At 40.0% G+C, this 20,626-nt stretch overlaps 1 protein-coding gene across 1 annotated transcript in view; it reads right to left on the bottom strand.

Annotated features, from left to right (window-relative positions):
- The window catches only part of DCAF5 (DDB1 and CUL4 associated factor 5), a 68,703-nt gene extending 48,123 nt beyond the window's left edge, over window positions 1-20,580 (bottom strand). The window contains exons 1-5 of the mRNA XM_058846135.1: window positions 20,332-20,580; window positions 10,304-10,447; window positions 6,055-6,091; window positions 3,574-3,713; window positions 1,336-1,465 (exon numbers count right to left, since the gene is read on the bottom strand). Of these exons, the coding sequence (XP_058702118.1) occupies window positions 1,336-1,465; window positions 3,574-3,713; window positions 6,055-6,091; window positions 10,304-10,447; window positions 20,332-20,545 (665 nt within the window). The 5' untranslated portion in view covers window positions 20,546-20,580. The remainder of the gene's footprint in view (window positions 1-1,335; window positions 1,466-3,573; window positions 3,714-6,054; window positions 6,092-10,303; window positions 10,448-20,331) is intronic.
- Window positions 20,581-20,626: the final 46 nt, after the last annotated feature.

Genomic DNA, 20,626 nt, shown 5'->3' with positions numbered 1-20,626 from the left:
CCATCACAAGTACTTACAGCATCATGTGGATTACTTTACCTTTAACAAGAACTACTTTTTCCCCCAATAATTAAGTATATTTTCCCCAGAAGAGACTGTAACCAATAAAAACACAGATAAATGTGTAAATTCTGGCTTCCACTTCCTCACCAATGTGAGGATTGTATCTTTAATGATCTAAAATGAATACTTTTCCTTGTACGATAAAGTGACACAATTACATTAAAAAAAAAAGTTCCAGCTTTCTAGATTAGCAAATTAGATCTACAGAGACACGTAGAAGTTTTGTCAAGTGCTCTGTTACTTTAAAAAGACTAAAATCCAGCCTAATTTATTTAAATATGAGAGACACTGACTTTGGCAGCCCACTAGCAGGACACAGATCATTCTGAAGAGACCTCCCTGAGAGCTTCATGGGGAAAAAAATCTGCAGTGGCAGCAGAGTGCTTTAGGGCCATTTTCTTTTCCTAAGCCAAGCATACCCTTCTCACCATGTTTTGGACACATCTCTGATCAAGTAAAGGAGGAGAGCTAATGGCTGTCCCAAAAAAATGGTAGCTGAAAGCAGACTTGACACCTGCATTCATTTATGTTACAGCTGGCATCCAACCACACTTAACCACCACAGATTTTTATGATGGAAAAATGAACATTCAGAATCTGAAAGACTGAAAAAGCCTAATCACTCATGCATGCCAAAGTCTGGTATTAGACATTGTATACACTTTAGACACATTAGACACTTCAGAACCCAGTCTAACCATATTTCAAGCTGCAACCTAATTCTCTTGTTTTTAACTCTGTGCGAATCTGGAAGCACATTATACAGCCAAATGATTGTACATATGTTTGTATCACTCAGGAAGTCATGTTAAACTCATAAACACTGAGTAAAAAGCTGCCTTGACCGCACTCTCTAGTCAGCCACTAAAAACTGAGCTGGGCAGGAAAAACAAACTGTAAACCAGGCAGTGCCCACCACAGCTTCTTCCAGTAGTACCAAGACAGTGGTAAATATAATGTTGATAACTTGACACAGAAATCCTAGCTAATCTGCAGTGGTGAGGCCAGGCAGGCTTGGAAAAAAGTCACTTACCTTAACACTGAAGATCTAGCCCTATTTTAAACCAAATTAGATCCTAAGTATGAAGAATAATATTAATTATGCAAAATAATCGATTACCAACATTGCTGTTAACTTTGTTCTGCATCTTTTCTTACTACCATATACACGGACTTAAATTTAAAAAAAAATAAGAAAAAAAAACCCAGCATGCCATCACCTCCCAAGGGAAAGAAATAACAAAGCACAAAACAAGGACAGCCAGATCATACCTCTGAGGTTTACGAATATCCCAGAGTCCCACACCTTCCTTAGAGTTGGCGGTAGCCAGTAATCTGGGTTCTACTGGATTAAACATCACACTGTGAAAGGCTGATGGGTAGTGTGCCAAGCAGAAGGGCTCTGTTGAAAAAGTTGAAATTTCAGACATAAGAACAAACAATGCATTCAACTGTTTGATGCAAGGAGTTTGGCAGCTGAATATGGAAACAGCCTAACAAGATCTGAAGATACGGAGACATGTTCAAACCACTTCTCAAGCTGACACATTCAAAGTAATATAAAACCTGAAGTTCTAAAATCCACCCACGTGTACATTAATTCTGTCTAAATATGGAAAAGGACACATACTGAATTTCAAGACACCATTTTCCTTATGGAAGGTTATCAGAATTTAAAACTAGCTATTAAAAGATCAAATACTTGGATCTTCTTAAGGTTCATGACCAAATGCTCATCTGATAAGGATTGTACATAGAGGGGCTTCTGAAAACTTCCTAATAACATATGCCTGAGAGCTTCCACAGCTATTGTTGATTACTCAAACCATAAATGTAGCAGCAATTGCTTCCCGGGAAGAATAATATTATAAGAAGTGAAATAAGTTTGTATGAAACTCAGCTCAAAGCAAGCTGCTAACCCTGGGGAAAAGAAGCCTACCACCTCTTAAGTGTTGTACAAGTAGACAAGAAGGGTGTTCCTCTGCATAAAAAACCAATGTTAATAGTTAGCTCTTGCTGTTCACACACCGAGTAGAAAACATGCTCATTCAGACTCTCCCTCTCATAAAATTGTGCTTGGACTGCTACTCTGCCTGATATATTCCATCAAAATACTGTCTCTATGAAGAGTGGGGAAAAGCCTTGACTCTGTTACCTTCTCTCTGTTCCTGTGAGCTTTAAAGCTTCAGGCAGAGTCTAATTTTCTTCCTTGTTTGTATCTTTTGTGGCATGCTGCCACTCTTTCAATCAAAAAACCAGAATCAATCCCTATTTTGAGCCAGGGACTTGGCCAGACTTTCCCATCACTGTTTGCTTTGGTGCAACTCCTGTGTCACTCACACACATGGGAGACAGTTGTTGTGCTCATATATATATACATATATATATACATATATACATACATATATTTATGCGCTCCCTATCTGAGCCACCAAGTGCAGCATCCATAGCCCCACAGGCACCTCCAGAGTTATGCCATTTCTTTCCTCATTTCCCTCATTACCACATATAAAACATGGTTAAGCATGTTAAGCAACCTTCTCAAATTCCCAATATGTTATGAAATGACTGCCTATCAAGCAAATGAGACAGAATTAACATTTACTTGTCTTGTCTGTACCCTCCTCTCATGCTCTATTACAAGTTTTTTCATCAGGGATTTTGCTTTTTAGTATTTCTTTAGCAGTGATGAAAACAAAAGTCTCTGAGCACAGATGAAGCTCCATGGTGCTATTCATTGCCATAAGAGTCAAAAGTAAAAAGAAGAAAAGAAGCCAACTTTTATTCTGCTAGTCTGCCCAATGATTTTAGAAATTGCTGTTGGTTTGCCAGCTGCTCCAAATAAGGTTTAACACCAAAACTGACCTTCTATGTTTGCATCATCAAATCAGAATCCTGCTGGGTCATAAAAGGCTGTGTTATTAAAATGGTAGTCCCCACTGAGAAGTAAAGGCCTGCATCAGCTGAGTGGAGAGACGAACATCAGATTGCCAAACAAAGGAGCTGGGGTTTAATTTAAATCTGTATATATTTCCTTAGTCAAATCACTGTCACTAATTACTGGTGCTTTCCTTCATATCTTTATTATAAATAGATTGGCACCATGGTTTTCTTGTAAGATATCAAAAGTTGCCTTTCAGCCAGTCGAAGAGAGATTACAGGAGCTAAACTAATGAGGCACTAAATCATTTTAATGAAAAGTAGGGGGATTACTTTTCTATTGTTCCTTATGCTCATTCACAATTGTAGCTCTTATACACTGGAGTCTGAACATGTTTCTGAAGGGAACAGCTCAATACCATCTTTAATAAAAATTTTAAGTAGTCATTTAAAACAGTAACAGAAATGTAAAGACCAGGGCTTGCCAATCATGGCCAAAGTAATTATGCCTCACTTTCACCCCTCTCCAAGCTCACTGTCTCGACTGCCCTAGATAAACATAACTTTTCTCTCCCTTGCCTTGCATGAATCCTTCCTAACTCAATTATATTTTCCTTCTAGAGCTCTTACCTCCATGGGAAGACTCTCGGATATCCCAGATAAGAACGCGGCCATCATCTGATGAACTAGCAAAGATGTTGTCATTTACTGGGCTCACTGAAAGGCCGTACACTGCATCGTCATGGGCAAACACATCCAAGGTCTCAGTGCTGGAAAAGAGAGACAACATTATCATTCTCCATTCTTTTGCTGTTTTTTTATAAAGCAAAGTATTTACTGCTTTATATACTTAGTAATACTTTGTGACAAAGTTTCTGTAATTTCATAAGAAGGCCCTGGTGTTTAATTAGAGTAAAAAACAAACAACAAGTAAAAAACAAAGTACAGTGACTTCATGCTATGAGGAAAAAAAATCTCTTGAACTAAAACCCAAACATCAAAAATATCAGATACTGCAAGGTGCTATGGAACACATGATGTATTAGATTTGAGTTTGGGAGGATGTAATGGGAAAGCGAAACAAGCCTTGGAACCTCTGGAGTCAATTTTTACTACTTAGTGTAAAAAGGAAAACAAGACAAAAGTTCATTCTTCAATACAGCTCTCTGTTTTGTCCAAAAGTTCAGTTGAAGCACACATAAGAGCTTTCCAGATGGCTTTTTCAATAAGTTTTCTTGGTTTTTCAGGATAGACCAAACCTGTATTTTTCCATGTAAAAAAGCAGTAATAAAACAACAAAATAAAAATAATTTCCCCAAAAGCGTATCTGGATTTCAGCTGTTTCATAACTATATAAAAAGAAAAAGCACATTCTCTATTTTTTCCCAATGTTTTAAACAATCTAAAAAGCTGGAATAGTGGTATGGAGAGGTCAAAAACTGAATTGCTAAATAAGAAGATCCCGGGACTGCTTAATTTCTATTTAAAAGCCCTTTCATTTCTTTAGGGAATAAACTTTATATATGATCCCTATATCTCATCTCATGGAAGCTGTACCAAAAAGATCTCACATAAAATCAGCATTTTGCTCTCATGGCAATTGATGTCTTGGTGGCACATCTACTAACTCTGTCTCAGGAATCATTAATAAAAAAGGGGGAAAAAAAGGCAGTAACAGAAAAAGCCATTTACAGTTACAAAAAAGCAGTTGATAGACCAAGTGTTATCATTAAAAAGCAATTAATTTTCCATAGAAATCAATCAGAATTCAGTCTACTAAGGTTTCTTTTAGAAGATCATACAAAATAGCCTTAGAGGAAGGAATTCTGTATGGATTACAACATGGACTTAGCATACCTAAAAAAATAAAAACCTGATAACAAAAGCACATTAAAAATATGCACATATCAAAAAGACCTGCCAAAACATCTAAACAAGATACAGGAGGAAAAAATGTGTTATATAGAAAAGTTAAAATCACAAAGATCTTGTAGAATCTTAAAGTCACAACACAATAAACACCAGCACCTAAAACTGACATTTCCACATTAAATTAAAACAAGAAAAACAGAACACCAAGCAAAAAAAAGTCCTCCAAAACCAAAGACACACCCCCCCCCAAAAAAACCCAAACAAAACACCCCTCCCAAAAGGCCTAAAATGTTAAAAACAAAACAAAAACCCACAAGCACTAAACAACACGATACTCCTGAGAAACCATCAGAACAGAAGACAAAGTTACGTTTTCCCAGCCTGCATATAAGTTTTATGCAAGAAGCAGACATAAGGTATGATGGAAGGCTGAGATACACTGAATGATTCAATGCAAAAGGCTTTGGACAAACACATCAAGAAATACGTCCATATGATGCTATTCAGGAAACTCAAAGAAATGTAAGGTTTTATATTTCTCTGTTCTTACATATATCTCTTCTTGCTTTTTCTTGAGTTCATGTTAAATTAATGGTCAATGCTTAAATTTGTGGAAGTTATTAGTACAGAAATGTGAATATTTTTTTTTACTTCAAAAGCAGTAAGGTCAATAGACATGATGTCTAGAGAAGTCCAATTCAATATATTACCACTACAGTACTAATTATACTTTAACTGCCTAATCTTGATGCAGCACAACAAAGCCTAATCCCCAACTGTTTTGTAGTTTTGATAGAAAGTAAGTATCAAAACCAAAATTCATCATGTTAGTGTGGAGAATCAGGCAGCTGCTTCCAAAGTTTTAACAGGAAGTTAGGTAGGCCAAGCACTAGCCATCTTAAACACACGTTAGGTGAGTCTGTTGAAAAACAAGAAGTCTGTGTGCCAAGAGTTGTTTATGTGCCAGAATAATCTACTCAGAACCTACTACACTGTCTGCAGGAGAGTATATATATATTTAATTACCATTCTCTTTCCTGCGGTCAAAATAATAGAGAACCCAAGTGCAGAAAGAGAAAATGGAGTGACGGGGAATACTTCATTCCAGTTAAGAACTTAGATAATCAGTATTGAGACACTGTTCTTTTCCTAAACTATTGACTTAAAACAGAAAATGTCTCCAGTGAGTTGGCATTAAAGGAGTTCTTGAAGCAGTGGAAACACAAACTGTGTATTTACCTTTCGACATCATGGAGTATAACTTGCTCATCATTGCCTGAAAAGAGAAATACAAGCAATTAAATTAAATGTTCTAGCAATTACAAAGCATTATAGTGAAAAAAACCCAAACCACCTTTAAAAAAATAAATTTACAATTTCAAAACCAATATTAAAACAGAGAAGACCAGCTCAGTTGCTACATGGTTACCCTCTGCTCAGTTACATGAAAGGTTCCATGTGATATCACCAAATGAGCCAACCTGTTTCATCTGCTACTGCTCAACAAATAATTGTATTTAAATATGCTATTAATCATTCTTTGTCCAGTTTGAGCTTAAGTTTGGGGAGATTTGCAATAAAGACTATTACATGAAGCAGCAGAACACTTTTAAAGAAAGATCCATCTTTCTTCCTGGTCAAAGGATGCTCCATAAGAAGATGGCAGAAGGTGCAAAGAAATGTCTTAAATGAGACACAGGTGGCTCCCTGATCAAATGCTGCCAGCTAACTGTCAGCATTCAGGGTTCTGCAACCATTGAGAAGGTACAAATGTGACAGCCAATGTACTTTTTTCTGTATTAACCAAAACCAAACCAAGTAACCAATAATGTCACTTTTCTTTGATCACACCAATTGAATACAATGGAAACTAACCACATGTGTGCAGGCTAAGAGGGTCACAGTCACCAAGTAATTCCAGTTAGTTCATGCAGAGTTCTTCATGCTATAACAACAGATTATTTTTTCAGTCTCTGTGCTGAATATTTTATTACCTAAATTTGGCACCTCTTCTTTAGAAATATTTAAGGACACACAGACTTCTATATTTAATTCAGAAAAAACCCAAACAACCCAAAACCAGAAAACCTGCAAAGTCATATTTTTATGCTTTGTATATCTTTGTAATTGTGATGTAGAGTTGTGAAGCTTTCCTAATGCACACTAAAGACAGAGGTTCAGAAAGAGCAAGATTTCACGTTATGATTCTTAAATGTTCAGTTGACTCAGTTTTCATTTATCCCATACATATTTCACTTGTATTCTGTCTCAACAGAGAAATATGAGAAAGTTTCTCTTTGACTAGTGAGGTATGAGATTTTCTACAACCATTTGCTCTTTGCCCAGGCTCCTAGTAGAATCATGCCAGCCTTAGATTACTGCAGTAGCTCATCTTTTCCATGGTACAATAAACAAGTCATTTAAGTGTAATTGTCCTTCGGTTATTAACTGTATTTGGAACTGCCCATTATATGTTATTACACACTGTTTATCCCTAGTAAAACTACTCTAGTGCCTATGTATTTTACCAGTGAAAAACGCAGCCTAGTTTCTCCAATGACAAAATTTCCTCCAGCAGACACTCCTGGCTCATCAATCTCCATCTAGTATGAACAAAAGAATCATTCCAGTTGCCTGGTTTCAGGCATCCAGTCATCATGGGATTACATTCCCTTCCATCACAAGCTCCAAAATGAGAAAGAAAGAATGAAAGGAGAGTGAAATAACGACTGTTTTCCTCTGATCTGTATGTGGGAGGAGAAAGTGGTGACAAAAATCTAACCACAAACTAGATGCTTCTGGTAAGGATTCATCCCTGCAGAAAACGTCACTGCTGCTCAGCCCAGGGGGGTTCCCACTCAGAGTGTTTTTACTTTAACACTGGAGAGTTCATTCTTCATTGAGACTGAGTCATAATTGTGTACACAACTGTGTCATTTATAATCTCTCTTGTTTTGATAACTGCAGTTACAACAATCAGAAAGACAGGAAAAATCTGCCATTCCCTTCAGTTATACTTGTAAGGGTGAAATACTGCAGAGCACATACAGAGGAGCACAGTTAAGGTGGCCTAAACCCCCTATCTGTTGTGTAAGTGCTAAAATAACCAAATTCAATTTCCTGTAGGTTTATTTCAGCTTTTCATATACCTAACATTAAGTGCAAGTAAAAAAAATGTCCACGCAGTTTACTAGGAAGGGATCTTGCATTTCAAATGCTGCTCTACTCTCAGTGTGCGTGGACAAAGAAGGGCCAAAATATTCTTCAGAGATGGGAACTTCTTTGGGACAGTTTCTCCCCCAAAGATGACATGCAAAACATTGTCCACTCAGTTCCTGCCTTCCATTCTTGTAATGGCTACATGGGGTGCTTGCTCCTTCAAAGCAAAGAGAGCTGAAATTCCTTGGATGCAATCCAATTTGTACTGAAGTGGAAAATCCCTTCTCCTCTATTATCAAGAGTTGCTTTAGAGAAAGGTCATCAGATCCTAAGCCATTAGTCATTGGCAGACATTTATTTACAGAATAAATTGAGTTCTGTGTGACTTGTGCTAGTTTATATATTCTAATTTTTAGTTTTGGAGTTTTTTTAAGTATTCCAACTTGCATGATTTAAATACAACTCCAATCTCAGGTGCGGGTGTGGGTGTCTGTGTGAAAACCACTAGATCTTAGAACCCACAATTCTTTCAGACTTTTTAAGAATCTCCCAGAACATCATTGAGTGGATAAATATAGCTAGCCCCATTTTACCAACAGAGATAAAACAGATGGTACATCTAGGCCATGCAGCAAAATGACTCTTTACAAGGGATCCAAGAGTCAGACTCAGCCCTTGCAGATGAGCTCACTGAATCTTGATGGAGCAGCTGAAAGACTTCCTGACACCTCCAATGGAAATAATTTCTAGCAGAAGCACAGTGTTTTTATGAAAACTGGAGGAGGAAAAAGATATGAGAACGGCCAGTTTCTCTGTGCATTGGCTGTCACAGCTCATCTAACCTGGCATCACAGCAAAAATCCACCATCAATTATATAAATCTTTATCTACAGGTGTTAACTTCAATAACGAGGTAGAATCAAGCCACTCTTCTGCCTTTACTGTGAAAACAGCAGTCTCTGACAGCAGACCAACGGATAGAGGACTGAGTTGGACATGAGAAAATACCATTCCAGCTGGTCAAGTGAGATTTGGCACAATTTATTCCTTGACTATTCATGTAAGGTTCCATTTGTCTGAATTCAAACTAAAGTAAAAGAGACTCCAGCCCAAAATTCCACTGGAATCAGTTGTGCAGATATATTAATTTGAAGAGAGCGTGTATCGCTACTGTTGTCATAAAACAAACAGCACTCCCTAGAATAAGAAGATAAGCATCACTATTTGACAGTCTAGGGGTTTATTCCACCTGAGAACTGGAATCATTTCATCCTTGAAATCTGACACCAGCTTAAGCTCTGTCATGTCTTTCTTTCTTAGGGACATTACAATTTTAACACAATACTGAAGGATGAGAAGCTTCCACCATTCACATGCACTCAGAATCAACCTCTATTTACAACCACTGATTTACAGTTCACAAATCTTGGCTCAACAAGGTGATGAAGGGCTTTGACCGAATAGTCTCATAGTACCCTAAAGTAAGTCTAGCTGTATACTAATGGACATACTAATGAAAGATACAAATTCTCATCCATTCTGTGACCATGTCAGATAGTGGAAATGAAGTACAGCAGAAAATGAAGTACAGCAGAAAATGGCACTTGACTGCATTGACACTCATGTACCTTTTTCTTCTCAATTCAATTTTCCTCCCTATCTCAACACATTAAAAAATCAAGTGGTGAAATAGATCTAAATTACAGAAACTATTACTCCAGAACAAGTCTGGGTCCACTTTCCTTACCTTAGTTTTAAGACCGAATTAAATTTTCTAATAAAAAGTAGATTTCTATTAAAAAGAGATGAGAGCATCAAGGGTTATCAGAACCCAATGTGCCAACAGTTCAAAGGCAGAGGCTTAGTAAGAACTGAAATAGGGTCTAAGAAAATATGATCCACCAATAGATGGCAATAGTCCTTCATGAGCCATCTAAGGGTACATTGAAATCAGACAGTAGCATAAAAGACTTTCAAGCATCAGGCGTGAGCGACAGAGAATGCAGAGACTGCTCTTAGTACAGCTAAGAAGGAATAACAAAGACAGTGTTTTCCACAGTCTTTCGCACAAGTAGAGGCAGACTGGACCCAGGATTCTCACAATGGTTCAAGACATCATGAGTTTACACCAGAGTTTGGAAAAAGGCATGACAAAATTGAAAATGTTGTGCTAGCTAAAGTCTAGCACAACCTGTTCCCAAAAAAATTCAAATTTCTGATTAAGAACACCTTCCAGGCCTCATATGGGGCAGGGTATCACTCATGGTTTCTACTCCAAGGCATTCACAATACATATTCATGTGAAATCAGGGTGCTCTTCCTTCCTTACCTCCAGAAAACACTTTTGTATTACCACTGTTGAAAGCTAGGCAGAAGATGTTAGAGTGATGCTCCCCTTTCAGCTGAACTGGTTTGACTCTTGAGTGGATGGCTTCTTCCATATGCCAAAGCAAGACTCGGCGGTCATCCCCTCCTAGAAGAAATAAAGGAAATGTGCATTACTGCCTGAGCCATGTGTAAACTGATTACAGACAAATTATTTAATTCTGCAGCTATTCATAAGAAGTTGCTAAAACCTTAATTAGCATAAAAAATGTATGCCTTTTTGGATATATAGACACACATTTACATTAAGATGTCATGCAGTCAGGTATTCAATTAAAATTAATGAAAACAGAGCAATCAGCAGGAAAAGTTTGAATTAAACAGCTGCCATTCTGCCAACACATAGTGACAACCTATAGCAACCTGGAAACTCAGAAATTTACTGCTATGTAAAATTCCATGGCAAGCTGTAGAGGAATTACATGCCAATTCACATACGCATGTTGGCAAAATGCTTCTACGCCAACTCCTTGTTGTCAGCATTGCTTATGTTAATCATAAAACACTAACTTTTTCCTCCTTTCACTGACAACTATATATCCTCTAGCAGTGTTTGCAAAGCCTTCATAGCATAGGCTGGCTCAAGACTGATAAAAGATAAAAAAATTTTACTAAAGCATTCAGAACTCTTCAGCATGTACAGTTATGCCAGGCTTCTAGACCTGTAAAGGTTAAGATGGGTATTTCTGGGGTAAAGTCCTGACAAAGAGAGTACCTGGAGAAAGGAAGTTCAACTCTCTTGCTTTACATCTTGCTGTACTCCTAACTGCTTACCTACATGCAGTTCTCAGTTTTGAGCTCTCTACATAAATATATTTAAGTGCCTCCTTCTCTCTCTGGCAAACAGTTATACATAAAATAAATATTAGACTGTTTGTGCTTCAACTGCCTTAAGTTATTATTTATTAGGAAAAGAAAAAAAATCAAGATACTTTTGTATTGGTCAGCATTTTCAGCAGCAATTTTGAATGCCTGTAAAATCTGAATAAGGTTTCCTCAAGTCAGACTCAAAAGATTTTTGGTATCTGTCTTTAATAACAAATGAAAGAGAATGGCATCACAAATGAAAAGTGACACCAGAAACATGCTGATTAGAGTTAAAACATTTTACTGATTCTTTGCACAGTCAAAAGCCTAAACTCAGAGCCTTTTGAGCTGCTATCCAGAGGACAAAGGCATCAAGAAGAAAAAAAGAAACCAAAATTACTTGGCCTGCTGTTTACTTACAAAAAAGGTAAATGCATCAATAGATTTCATTACTACTGTTAATCAGATTTATTAGAACTTTTTACATCATATGTTGCTATTAAGAAATTTTCCCATGGAACTGAGTTATGTCAAACATCCTACAAGTAAAAAGTCTCTCAGCCTTTGAGTCTCCTAACAGATTTTAGACACTTTGATAGACAGTACAGCAGCATGTTATGATTACCCATGCTCCATGAAATTGTGTATTCCTCCTCCTGATTTTGTACTTCACATATCAAACAAGAGCACATGATACAAAGGTTTGTGATGCATTTGATAGCTATGAGAACGAGTCAAATTTGATGGATCCAAAATCTCACAGTTATTTATGGTCGACTGATCTGATGGAAGCTTATACTCCTTTCTGTTTAGAAATAGGAAAGAAAGTTGTATTTGCACTCTAGTGATAGCAGATAAGCTTGTAATAAGGAGACATAGAAATACACGAGTGTTGAAATGTATGACCATGTTATTCAAGTTAAGATTAAGAAGTAACTATCACTGAAGGTGACTACTTCCCAAAGCTGCCAACCATCATGCCATTGTTATCACAACCTGAAAAACAATTAAATCAACATTTAAAACAGGTGAATGCCAACAGTGCTTCTATCAGAATTCATTTATTACCTTTCATAAAAGACATTTCAGGGCAAAACATAGTACCATATTGTTGTTTGTTACCATAGCAAACTAATTTGCAAAACCACTGCAGAAAGTCTACACATCCTTCTACCTAACAGCACAGCCATCTAGGTGTCTCATTTTAACACTGAACTCATAATCATTTCCACCAACCACTGTCCAGATACAAAAAAATTAAGATATCCATATGAAACACACATTACTGTGGTTCCCAGCACACATACAGTATGGTAGGGGTAGGATAATTTGCAACCCGTGCAGAAAAGTGTTTAATAGCATGAAAAGTTGCCACTAGCTTCTCTTTTATAAGTTCCTATACCTTAGCGTCTGTTTGCCTTGGAAACTACTTTTCCTGTTCAATACAAATATCTCCCTCTTCCCAGACACTTAGCTCTCCATAAAACATTGGTGGTGGCACATTCCATACCTTAGGAGCTTTTAAATGCTCCCCACACTCATGCAGTGCTGTCCCTCCTCCACCTATGTATTCTCTTGTACATTCTTGTCATTGAGAACTTCTACACCTGTTCACAGTTTTATACCGCTCATATCTCACTGAGACATAAAAGTTTAATGAAATAATAACATTAATGGCATTGAAAATGTATTCCCCTCTAATTCCAATTTGACTATTCTAGAAATACTTCTGACTTAAGGCCAGTTCCACCAGAAAGAAAAAGTTACTCAGTGTGTTGGACCACAGAGGATTTGTGGCAAACAAGACACTTCAGCAATCCCTACATCCTCACACAAGAGGACAAGCAGTGTTAAGTCACAGGCAAATAATACCCAAGAAAAGGCAAGTCTTAAGTGACTGAAACCAGCAAATGCAATCTCTGTTACCCAAACCTAACTCTTATCATAGGAGGGAGGTGCACATGTATGGGCAGGTGTCCAGGGAGAAAGTAAAGAAAATGTGAATATATAGTTTTTATGCTCTGTAGAAAGGAACAATGATTCATCAAACACATACACATTATGCAACATAAGTTACAAGTCTGAAAATTATAGGAAACTTCAGGTCTGTAACATTTGTTCTGTGCAGTAGATCTGCAAATGCAGATTAATTAAAATGCTTTCAATTCATGGGGAATTTACTGTGCACGTACATCAATTCTACAACCGTAACAGAAGCCACGTTCTTAAAATAATATAGAACATATACCAACAGCAACAGGTTTATCATATCTGGAAAACCTGGATACATGGCTTCATATGCAAAAATGTTAGTCAGCAAGGCTCCACATGTGGATTTACTGGAAACTGAAGATCCACAGGGAATTCATAATTTTTCATTCCATGGCGTCAGAAACAGTATGCTCACCATCTACAATGAGGAAATAGCTTCACTTTCATCTTATTTTGCAGATTCTGTTTAGGGCTGTATGACTGACAATTTGAAAAGTAAAAGTTTGTGTGACCCAGCTAAGAACTACACAATGCCATTCTACCGTTATTTTTCAGAAAGAAACCACATTTTAAAAGATTTAATTAGTCAAGTACTTCAGTGCTCATTACAGGAGCAGGGTCAGACCTGTGGGAACATTCAAAACCAAAGAGATGCAGGAAGAGAAATATATTCATTTTAGACCTCAAATAGTTTGAAGGGGGCCAGAACATACCCTTGCCAAAAGTAAATCTAGTCCAAACAGTACCTGCATAGCTCATGAAACACACTTGAGCTCCTGTGTACTAACAAAAGCACTTCAAAATCATACCAGTCAGTACTGAAAAACTGCAGTTTCAACGTGCATTAACTTTGCTGGTTGTGGACAAAGCTCAAGACCACTACTCCCCTTCATCTCCCATATACCAAGTCCATTTGCTAAAGAACCTACATGGCAAGTGGGCAATACTTCAAAATTATAACATGAAAAATTAGTCCTCTTTCTTGTATCTACTTCAGAAGTTGCATGAATCACAGGAAGCAGGATTGGATGATTTTTCAAGAAGTTGATCACTTTGTTGGCCTTGGACAAAGGCAAAAGGCCAGGCTCTGTCAGAATTATTCCTGGAAGATAAGTCTCTAGTTTGCTCTTAAAAAAACACTGCTGAAGTAGATACACTCCTTAGGCAGCCTATTTCAGTTGTTCATTATCCTTGCCGTTAGGCAGATTACCCTATTATATCAAGCCTGAGGGTGCAGTTTGACATTACATATAATCCCACTCCCCCTTGCCATGTGCTCCTGCTACTTTCCCTTCCATTGGATTCAGTGGCCATTCAGGCACAGGATAAGTTAAAGAAGTTGACCTGACAAAAAAAATCAACTGAGAGACAAAACCTCTCCCTACGTATTCTGTCCCCGATCAGATGCTTCCATCATACCAGTTTCAGACTTGAAATTACAAAACTACCACAGTGCAAACAATGAAAAGGAGAATAAGTGAATGAGTTACAGGATAAAGGGAAAATGCAAGATCAAACAGCACCCTAAAATCTTTTGTCCTGTAATTTGAGACCATTTCTTTGTCCTATTCCCAGCAGACAAAAAAAGTTTACAACTTCACATAATAGTAATAATTAAAAACACCTTTATGCAACTCAGGACTTGCATTTCTACTCAGCTGTTCTTTCTGTAGACTAAATGGACCCCTTTCTTTCACTATTTTGCTCTTCTAGGCCTCTGATCATTCTTCATGCCCTCCCTCTTCTACATTTTCTCAGTTTGGGTACATCTTACTCAAAGTACAGTGCCCAAAACCGAGCCCAGCACTCCATTTGAGGCCCCCAACAGCATCACAGCATGTTTACTTCGCATGCTTTGTCATCTCTGATCATATTTATGTTGTGATATTTATGCATTTGGATCCTTTTCTACATGACTATGAGTGACTCTCCACGGTGTATTTGTAGAGTTGACCATTTTTATTCACATGCTGCACACTGCACTTGAACCTCTCAAAACACGTGACTTTTTTTCCTCAAATAATGTATCTTAATTAACTTGAACTTCAACTTCTATCCCCTGAAATTACTGCTGCCTGATTCTATCTTTCCTGAAAAGTTTTATCATTTCTCAGACATTAATTAAAACATGATGTAGTAACTGAACCTAATACCCTTCCTCACACAGTACGCTGCTTGATACAGACTAAGATCAGACCATCCCTCCTTAAAACATACTTGATACACAGTCCCCTTATTCAGAATAGATTAGACATTTGCCAAAGTCACCTCATTCCCCTGTTTTAGGTTCATGTTTCTTCAGATTTATGTAAAAGCTAAATGACAGATGTATTTCCAATACTTTCTAGCACCCTCACAAATTGAGGATCATAGAGCAGCTATTAGCTTTTGCATTATCTGGTAGGAGGGGAAGAAAAAGCCATGAGAAAAAGAACACTGGCATGGATTAAGTAAGTCTCTGATTACAGTACTTCCCAGAAGTTATCTTGAAAATGCAGCTTAAAGTACGCAAAAAAAAAAGTGGGAGGTTCTGATAAAGATACTCGTGTTTGTAAAAGATAGCAGGCATGAAAAATGACAGTCAGATAAACAAAGAGGGAACCATATCCACCAAACCTAAGGATGGGAGAAAGACTATTACACAGACCAAGTAAAGCTGAGTTTTAAGAAGCCGAATTGCAGTAGATGCTTGGCAAATGTGAGGGAAGAGGTAGCTGCATACTATTGCATAGCGATTTTAATTTCCATGCACGGACAGTCACGTGTTCCTCAAACTGTTACAAGAAAAAAACACTATCTAGTACATAAAGTGTTGCAAAGACACGTTTTGCCCAATAAAATCTTTCAACTCCTTCCAGAAGCATGTTTTAACCAATTTCAACCCACTTAGACATTTTTTATATGTTAAGCTTTCCTCTTCCCTTGTGTCATTCTACAGGTAGTTTTTCTCTGCTTGTCACACTGTGGGAACTGACAATGGTTGAATAAGAGATTTTTAGGCTTCAGGCACTAGCTTGAGCCTGTGGGAAAGTTGAGTACACAACTTCCTCACTCTGGCTGGGAAATCATAAGGAGGAATCCAAACAGTCCTTAGAGAAGGAAAACAACCTTTGAGGGTGTTGTTTGTTGCCTTGTTGTTTTCTTGCAAGAAACGGTCAAGTGGTGTTGTTCCCAACTGTCCAATGATGGTGACGTGTTGTTTTCATGACCAATGAGAGTTTTATCTTTCCGGACCTTCTCGGAACTGTATAAAAGAAGATCTGGAAGAATAAAAAGCTCTCTCTTCTGCAACTAAACTAGAGAGTCTGTGTCGTCACTACTGCCATTCCTAATACAGTGCAACAGTCACACTACATCTTCTCCTGAGTGTGCACCTCCTCCTTCTGATTTTTTCAAATTCTTGTCTTTGTCAGTCCCTTCTTCTAGCACCCCTGTCCCAGAACATTAATCTCTGCCCTTCTTCCCCTCTATAAAGTGACACTGTTGAGTTTCACACAGGTACAGAAAGAACCTTCAGACTGGCCCCCAATTCAATCTGTGGACCTCAACTTTTTTATTTTGAAACACTGTTAAGAACAACAAAAAAATACTATTAAACATGTATTTGTCTTGTATTTCTAATAGAAGATCTAAAGAAGCTAAGATCCCAAAAAGTTTCAAACATGCTTTCAGAGGGCCTGCTGAGGCTTGTCTACACCGAAGTTCTCCCAAAATCCTAAGAGGAAAATTATCTGTAACTGTAATATAAACCCTGTTTAAGCAGTTTGAATTGTTTACTGAAAGAGTAATCATTAGTCTTATAGACTTGTTTCTGTAAGACACATTAAAAAGGAAAAAAAAAGAGAAAAAAAAAAGGAAAAAAAAAAAAAGAGAGAGGAAAAAAAAGTGGGACACATACCCAAGGAAAGCATTCCAGCCAGGTGATAAGAACAGCACTAACTTGGATGCAGGCTGGTATTTCAACTGCATTGGCATAGCCACTACGAATGCACTGTATCAGCTGTAGTTAAAACAGCTCTAACAAGGTCTAAGTTGTCAAGTCAATCAGCCAAAGCAGACTTCTCTAGGTTAAGAATATGCATATTACTTAAGACAGAGCAACTGAAAAGACTGCTTGCACTCTCCCTTTTCATGCACTCCAACATGAAGTAATTATTACCTGTTAACTCTCCTAGTTGCTGTAAGTGCAGCTGGAAGCACCCAACATCTCATCCTTACTTCTGTATGCTATTTCGAAGGGAGACCCTCATGCCACCAATTCTAAGGCTTTATCTGTATTTGGAAGTCTTTTGAAGCAACTCTTCTACAAGAATTTAGAGTAGAGGCAACTTACACCCTTCCTTTACCCTTCCTCATTGCTCTTCCTGCTGTTGCTATTTCTCAGAGCTTCAGGATCAAGTATAACCTTTAAAGTGAGTGCTTTGAGCATCATTTTAATGAAGCTGTCTTATAAAGGTGTGAAATTTAACAGAGTATCCATTAATATTTGGACTTTTAATTTCTTGTTCCTGTCTGAAGCACAAAATACCTGCCTGCTGTTGTTATGGCCCATAAAGCATTCTAGATATTATGGTCATGGCTAACATGAAACCTTTTTAAAAGAAAGTTACCATAAGTAGAACTTTTCATATTCTCAGAGCATCAGTAGAAGGTCAAATTTAAGGTAATTTGCTCTTGGTTATCCCAAATTTGTGCATTGCTAGCACATGTAATTTTTTTTTTTTTTGAGGGTAGAACTCTAGTAGCATATAAATACTACATATGGAGGAAGATCTTACCCTTTTTGAACATTCTTAAGCTCTGTGAAAAGTTAGGAAACTGAAAAATGGATGTTGCTTGAAAGTCTTCCTTTTGCATACACTTTTTTAGATATCCACTACATATGAACTCTGCCTTCATTTTTTTTACTGCACCTACCTTGATTCAGGGAGTTTGGACAAAATTAATTCTTAAAAGTCCATTCCAGCCTTGGACTGTTCATACTTCGGCCTAAAGAATGGATGTCAACATAGGTAAGTGCACTGATGACATGGCAAGACCGAAAGTATATCCTGAAGCCTTCCTGAGCAAGAACAGAAAATACTGGTGGTGTTTCCATAACTTATTGTGGAAAATAAAAAAGAAAAAAATAGATACACTTGAGTTCGCCATAGCACTTTATAAGTAAAAATACATTGCTCTACTTTCTACTCGAGAAGGACCAGTACAAACCAGTATGACAACTGGTACAAATAGGAACTTTAGAATGGGTGAATCAGCATTCCTTTCCAATACACACTCATGTTTATATATATATATATATGTATGTATACACACACATATTCACAAGCTAAATGGATGCATATCTCAGAAGTTTCATGTGCATAGAGATAAAAGAATCCCTAAGAGTAACACTAAGATCCTTCATGGATGCTTACTTCAGAAATCACTGGACATATGTTTATAAGTTTCTTCAGGTAAGAATGTTAAATTTAGGAAGGTTTCAGTGTATCAGCTTCCACTCCATGTTTATACAGCGTTTATATTCTGCCCTTGCTTTAAGAGTAACCAGTCACAAAAACTTTTTATTGAATGGTCTTTGAAGTTATTACAGATACCATTGAGTGATACAGCTTACCTCTGCCCAGACACTAAACTGTTCGCTCAGCCATGCCCCCATCACATTCCTTAAGTAGCCCTTGTCGCTATTTACAAGGTGGACAGGCAAAACCGAGGCCCTCGGTTAATAAGCAGGTCAGCAACCCCTGGCAAGCGGAGACTACTCTCCACAAAGCTGCCAAGGACCTCTGCTATCCCCCCGAGGGCAGCTGCCCTACACGACGGGGAGCGGGCCTTTCCCGCTGCTGCCCGGCCCCTGAGGAGGGACCTGTCGGCAGCCCCAGCCGCGGGAGAGCAACGTTAGGGGGGCCGCTCTCTCCAGCCCGCTCTCCCCGGGGGCGAGGGGCGCCCGGGACACAACGCCCCCCGACCGCGGCCTGCAATGGACACCGCGCTCGGCGGCCCGGCCCTGCCCGGGGCGGCGCGATACGAGCGGTCCCTCCGGGGCCGGCAGCCCCCTCCCCGCCGCTCGAAGGTCTCTGCCCCCTCGCAGAAGAGCGCGGGGTCACAGGGCTCGGCGAGAGAAGAGCGTCGCGACCCCTCAGCGCCCGAGCCCCCGGGGCGCCGCGGGCGGGATCGGCCCGCGATTCCCCGGCCTGTCGCTAAGAGCCGCCCGAGGAGACCGCGGCCTGCAGCGCCCGGCCAGGCCCCGGCCTCAAGTTGCCTCCTTCCCCTGCCGCCCCTCGGAGCCCGGAGGCGGGGAAGCAGGAACTGGCACCTGTGCCAAACGCTGCTGGGGTGGGGGAAGGCGGCCAGTCGGCCGCCGAGCCCCGCAGCCCCTCCCTGGCTGGGGGTGCAGAGCTTTTCCCCATCCTCGGTGTCGCAGCTGATGTCAAGCCCTCGCCTCCTTCCTACCTGACAGCATCCCCCACCCCTACGGATCCCTCAGCCCTGGGCAGCCAACAGAGGGGACCTTAAGCCAAAAACCATCACCACAAATATATCCCCCCTTCTTCCACAAACGCTCCCTGCAAGGGGAGGGAGGAGGAACAAAACAAAACCCGACTCCCCTCCCCCAAAAGAAGATGGGGTGGAGGTGGCCCCAAAGTGACCAGTCCCTCGACTGAACCGATTCCGTTCCCGCCCGATGCCGAGCGGTAGTGCAGCCCCCCCGGCAGACTCGGGGCCGCCGCCCGCCCCCGGCAGCGATCGCTGACCCCCGGCCGGGGGCACGGCGCTGACAAATGTCACCCGGTGCCCACAATGAGAGCCGCGAGGCTGCTTCTTCTCCGTCGTCGTCCCCCCAAAATAAGAAAATCCTCTTTTAAGAGGAAAGACACACGAGCCATCAAATAAAAGGGCACCCCTAGCTCCCACCCCCAGCGCCCGGGAAACACTCTCGTAAAAACTTTGTCCAGGGCTCCCCCCCGATAATAGTAGAATTTAAAACCTGTCAACCATTTTAGATCCCTACTTGAGAAAACATCATTCCCGGGCACTGGTGGATTTGGGAAACGGCTCTGAGCAGCGCTGCCGCGGCTCCCCTCCCCCGGGCCGCAGGGGAGGCGGCCGGGGAGGAAGATGCTTCCTGGGGAGGGGGCGGGAGGGGGCGAGGGACAGGAGCGTACGCTTTACCTGAGACCAGCCACTGGCCTCCATTGTTGGAGAATTCAATGGCATTGACACAGCCGAAGTGGCCCAGGAGGTCCTTCTTGTAGAGGTTCCTGCAGCCCCGCAGGCGTCTTCGCTGGAAGTCTTGGGTGAGCAGGGGGTCCCCCTCCAAGCCCCGCTGGGACAGGAACCCCACCACCGACCGCATGCTGCCCCCACGGCTGCCTCTCCTCCTCATGCTGCCGCCTGCGCCGCTCCCCGCCGCTCCTTCCCCCGCCGCCCCTTCCCCCGCCGCCGCCTCCCCTCCCCCGCTTCCCCC

This window comes from Poecile atricapillus, chromosome 1, assembly GCF_030490865.1.
Source record: "Poecile atricapillus isolate bPoeAtr1 chromosome 1, bPoeAtr1.hap1, whole genome shotgun sequence".
Lineage (NCBI taxonomy): Eukaryota > Metazoa > Chordata > Aves > Passeriformes > Paridae > Poecile > Poecile atricapillus.
Note: the sequence above shows the minus strand (reverse complement) of the source record. Positions and strands in the feature narration are given on the sequence as shown.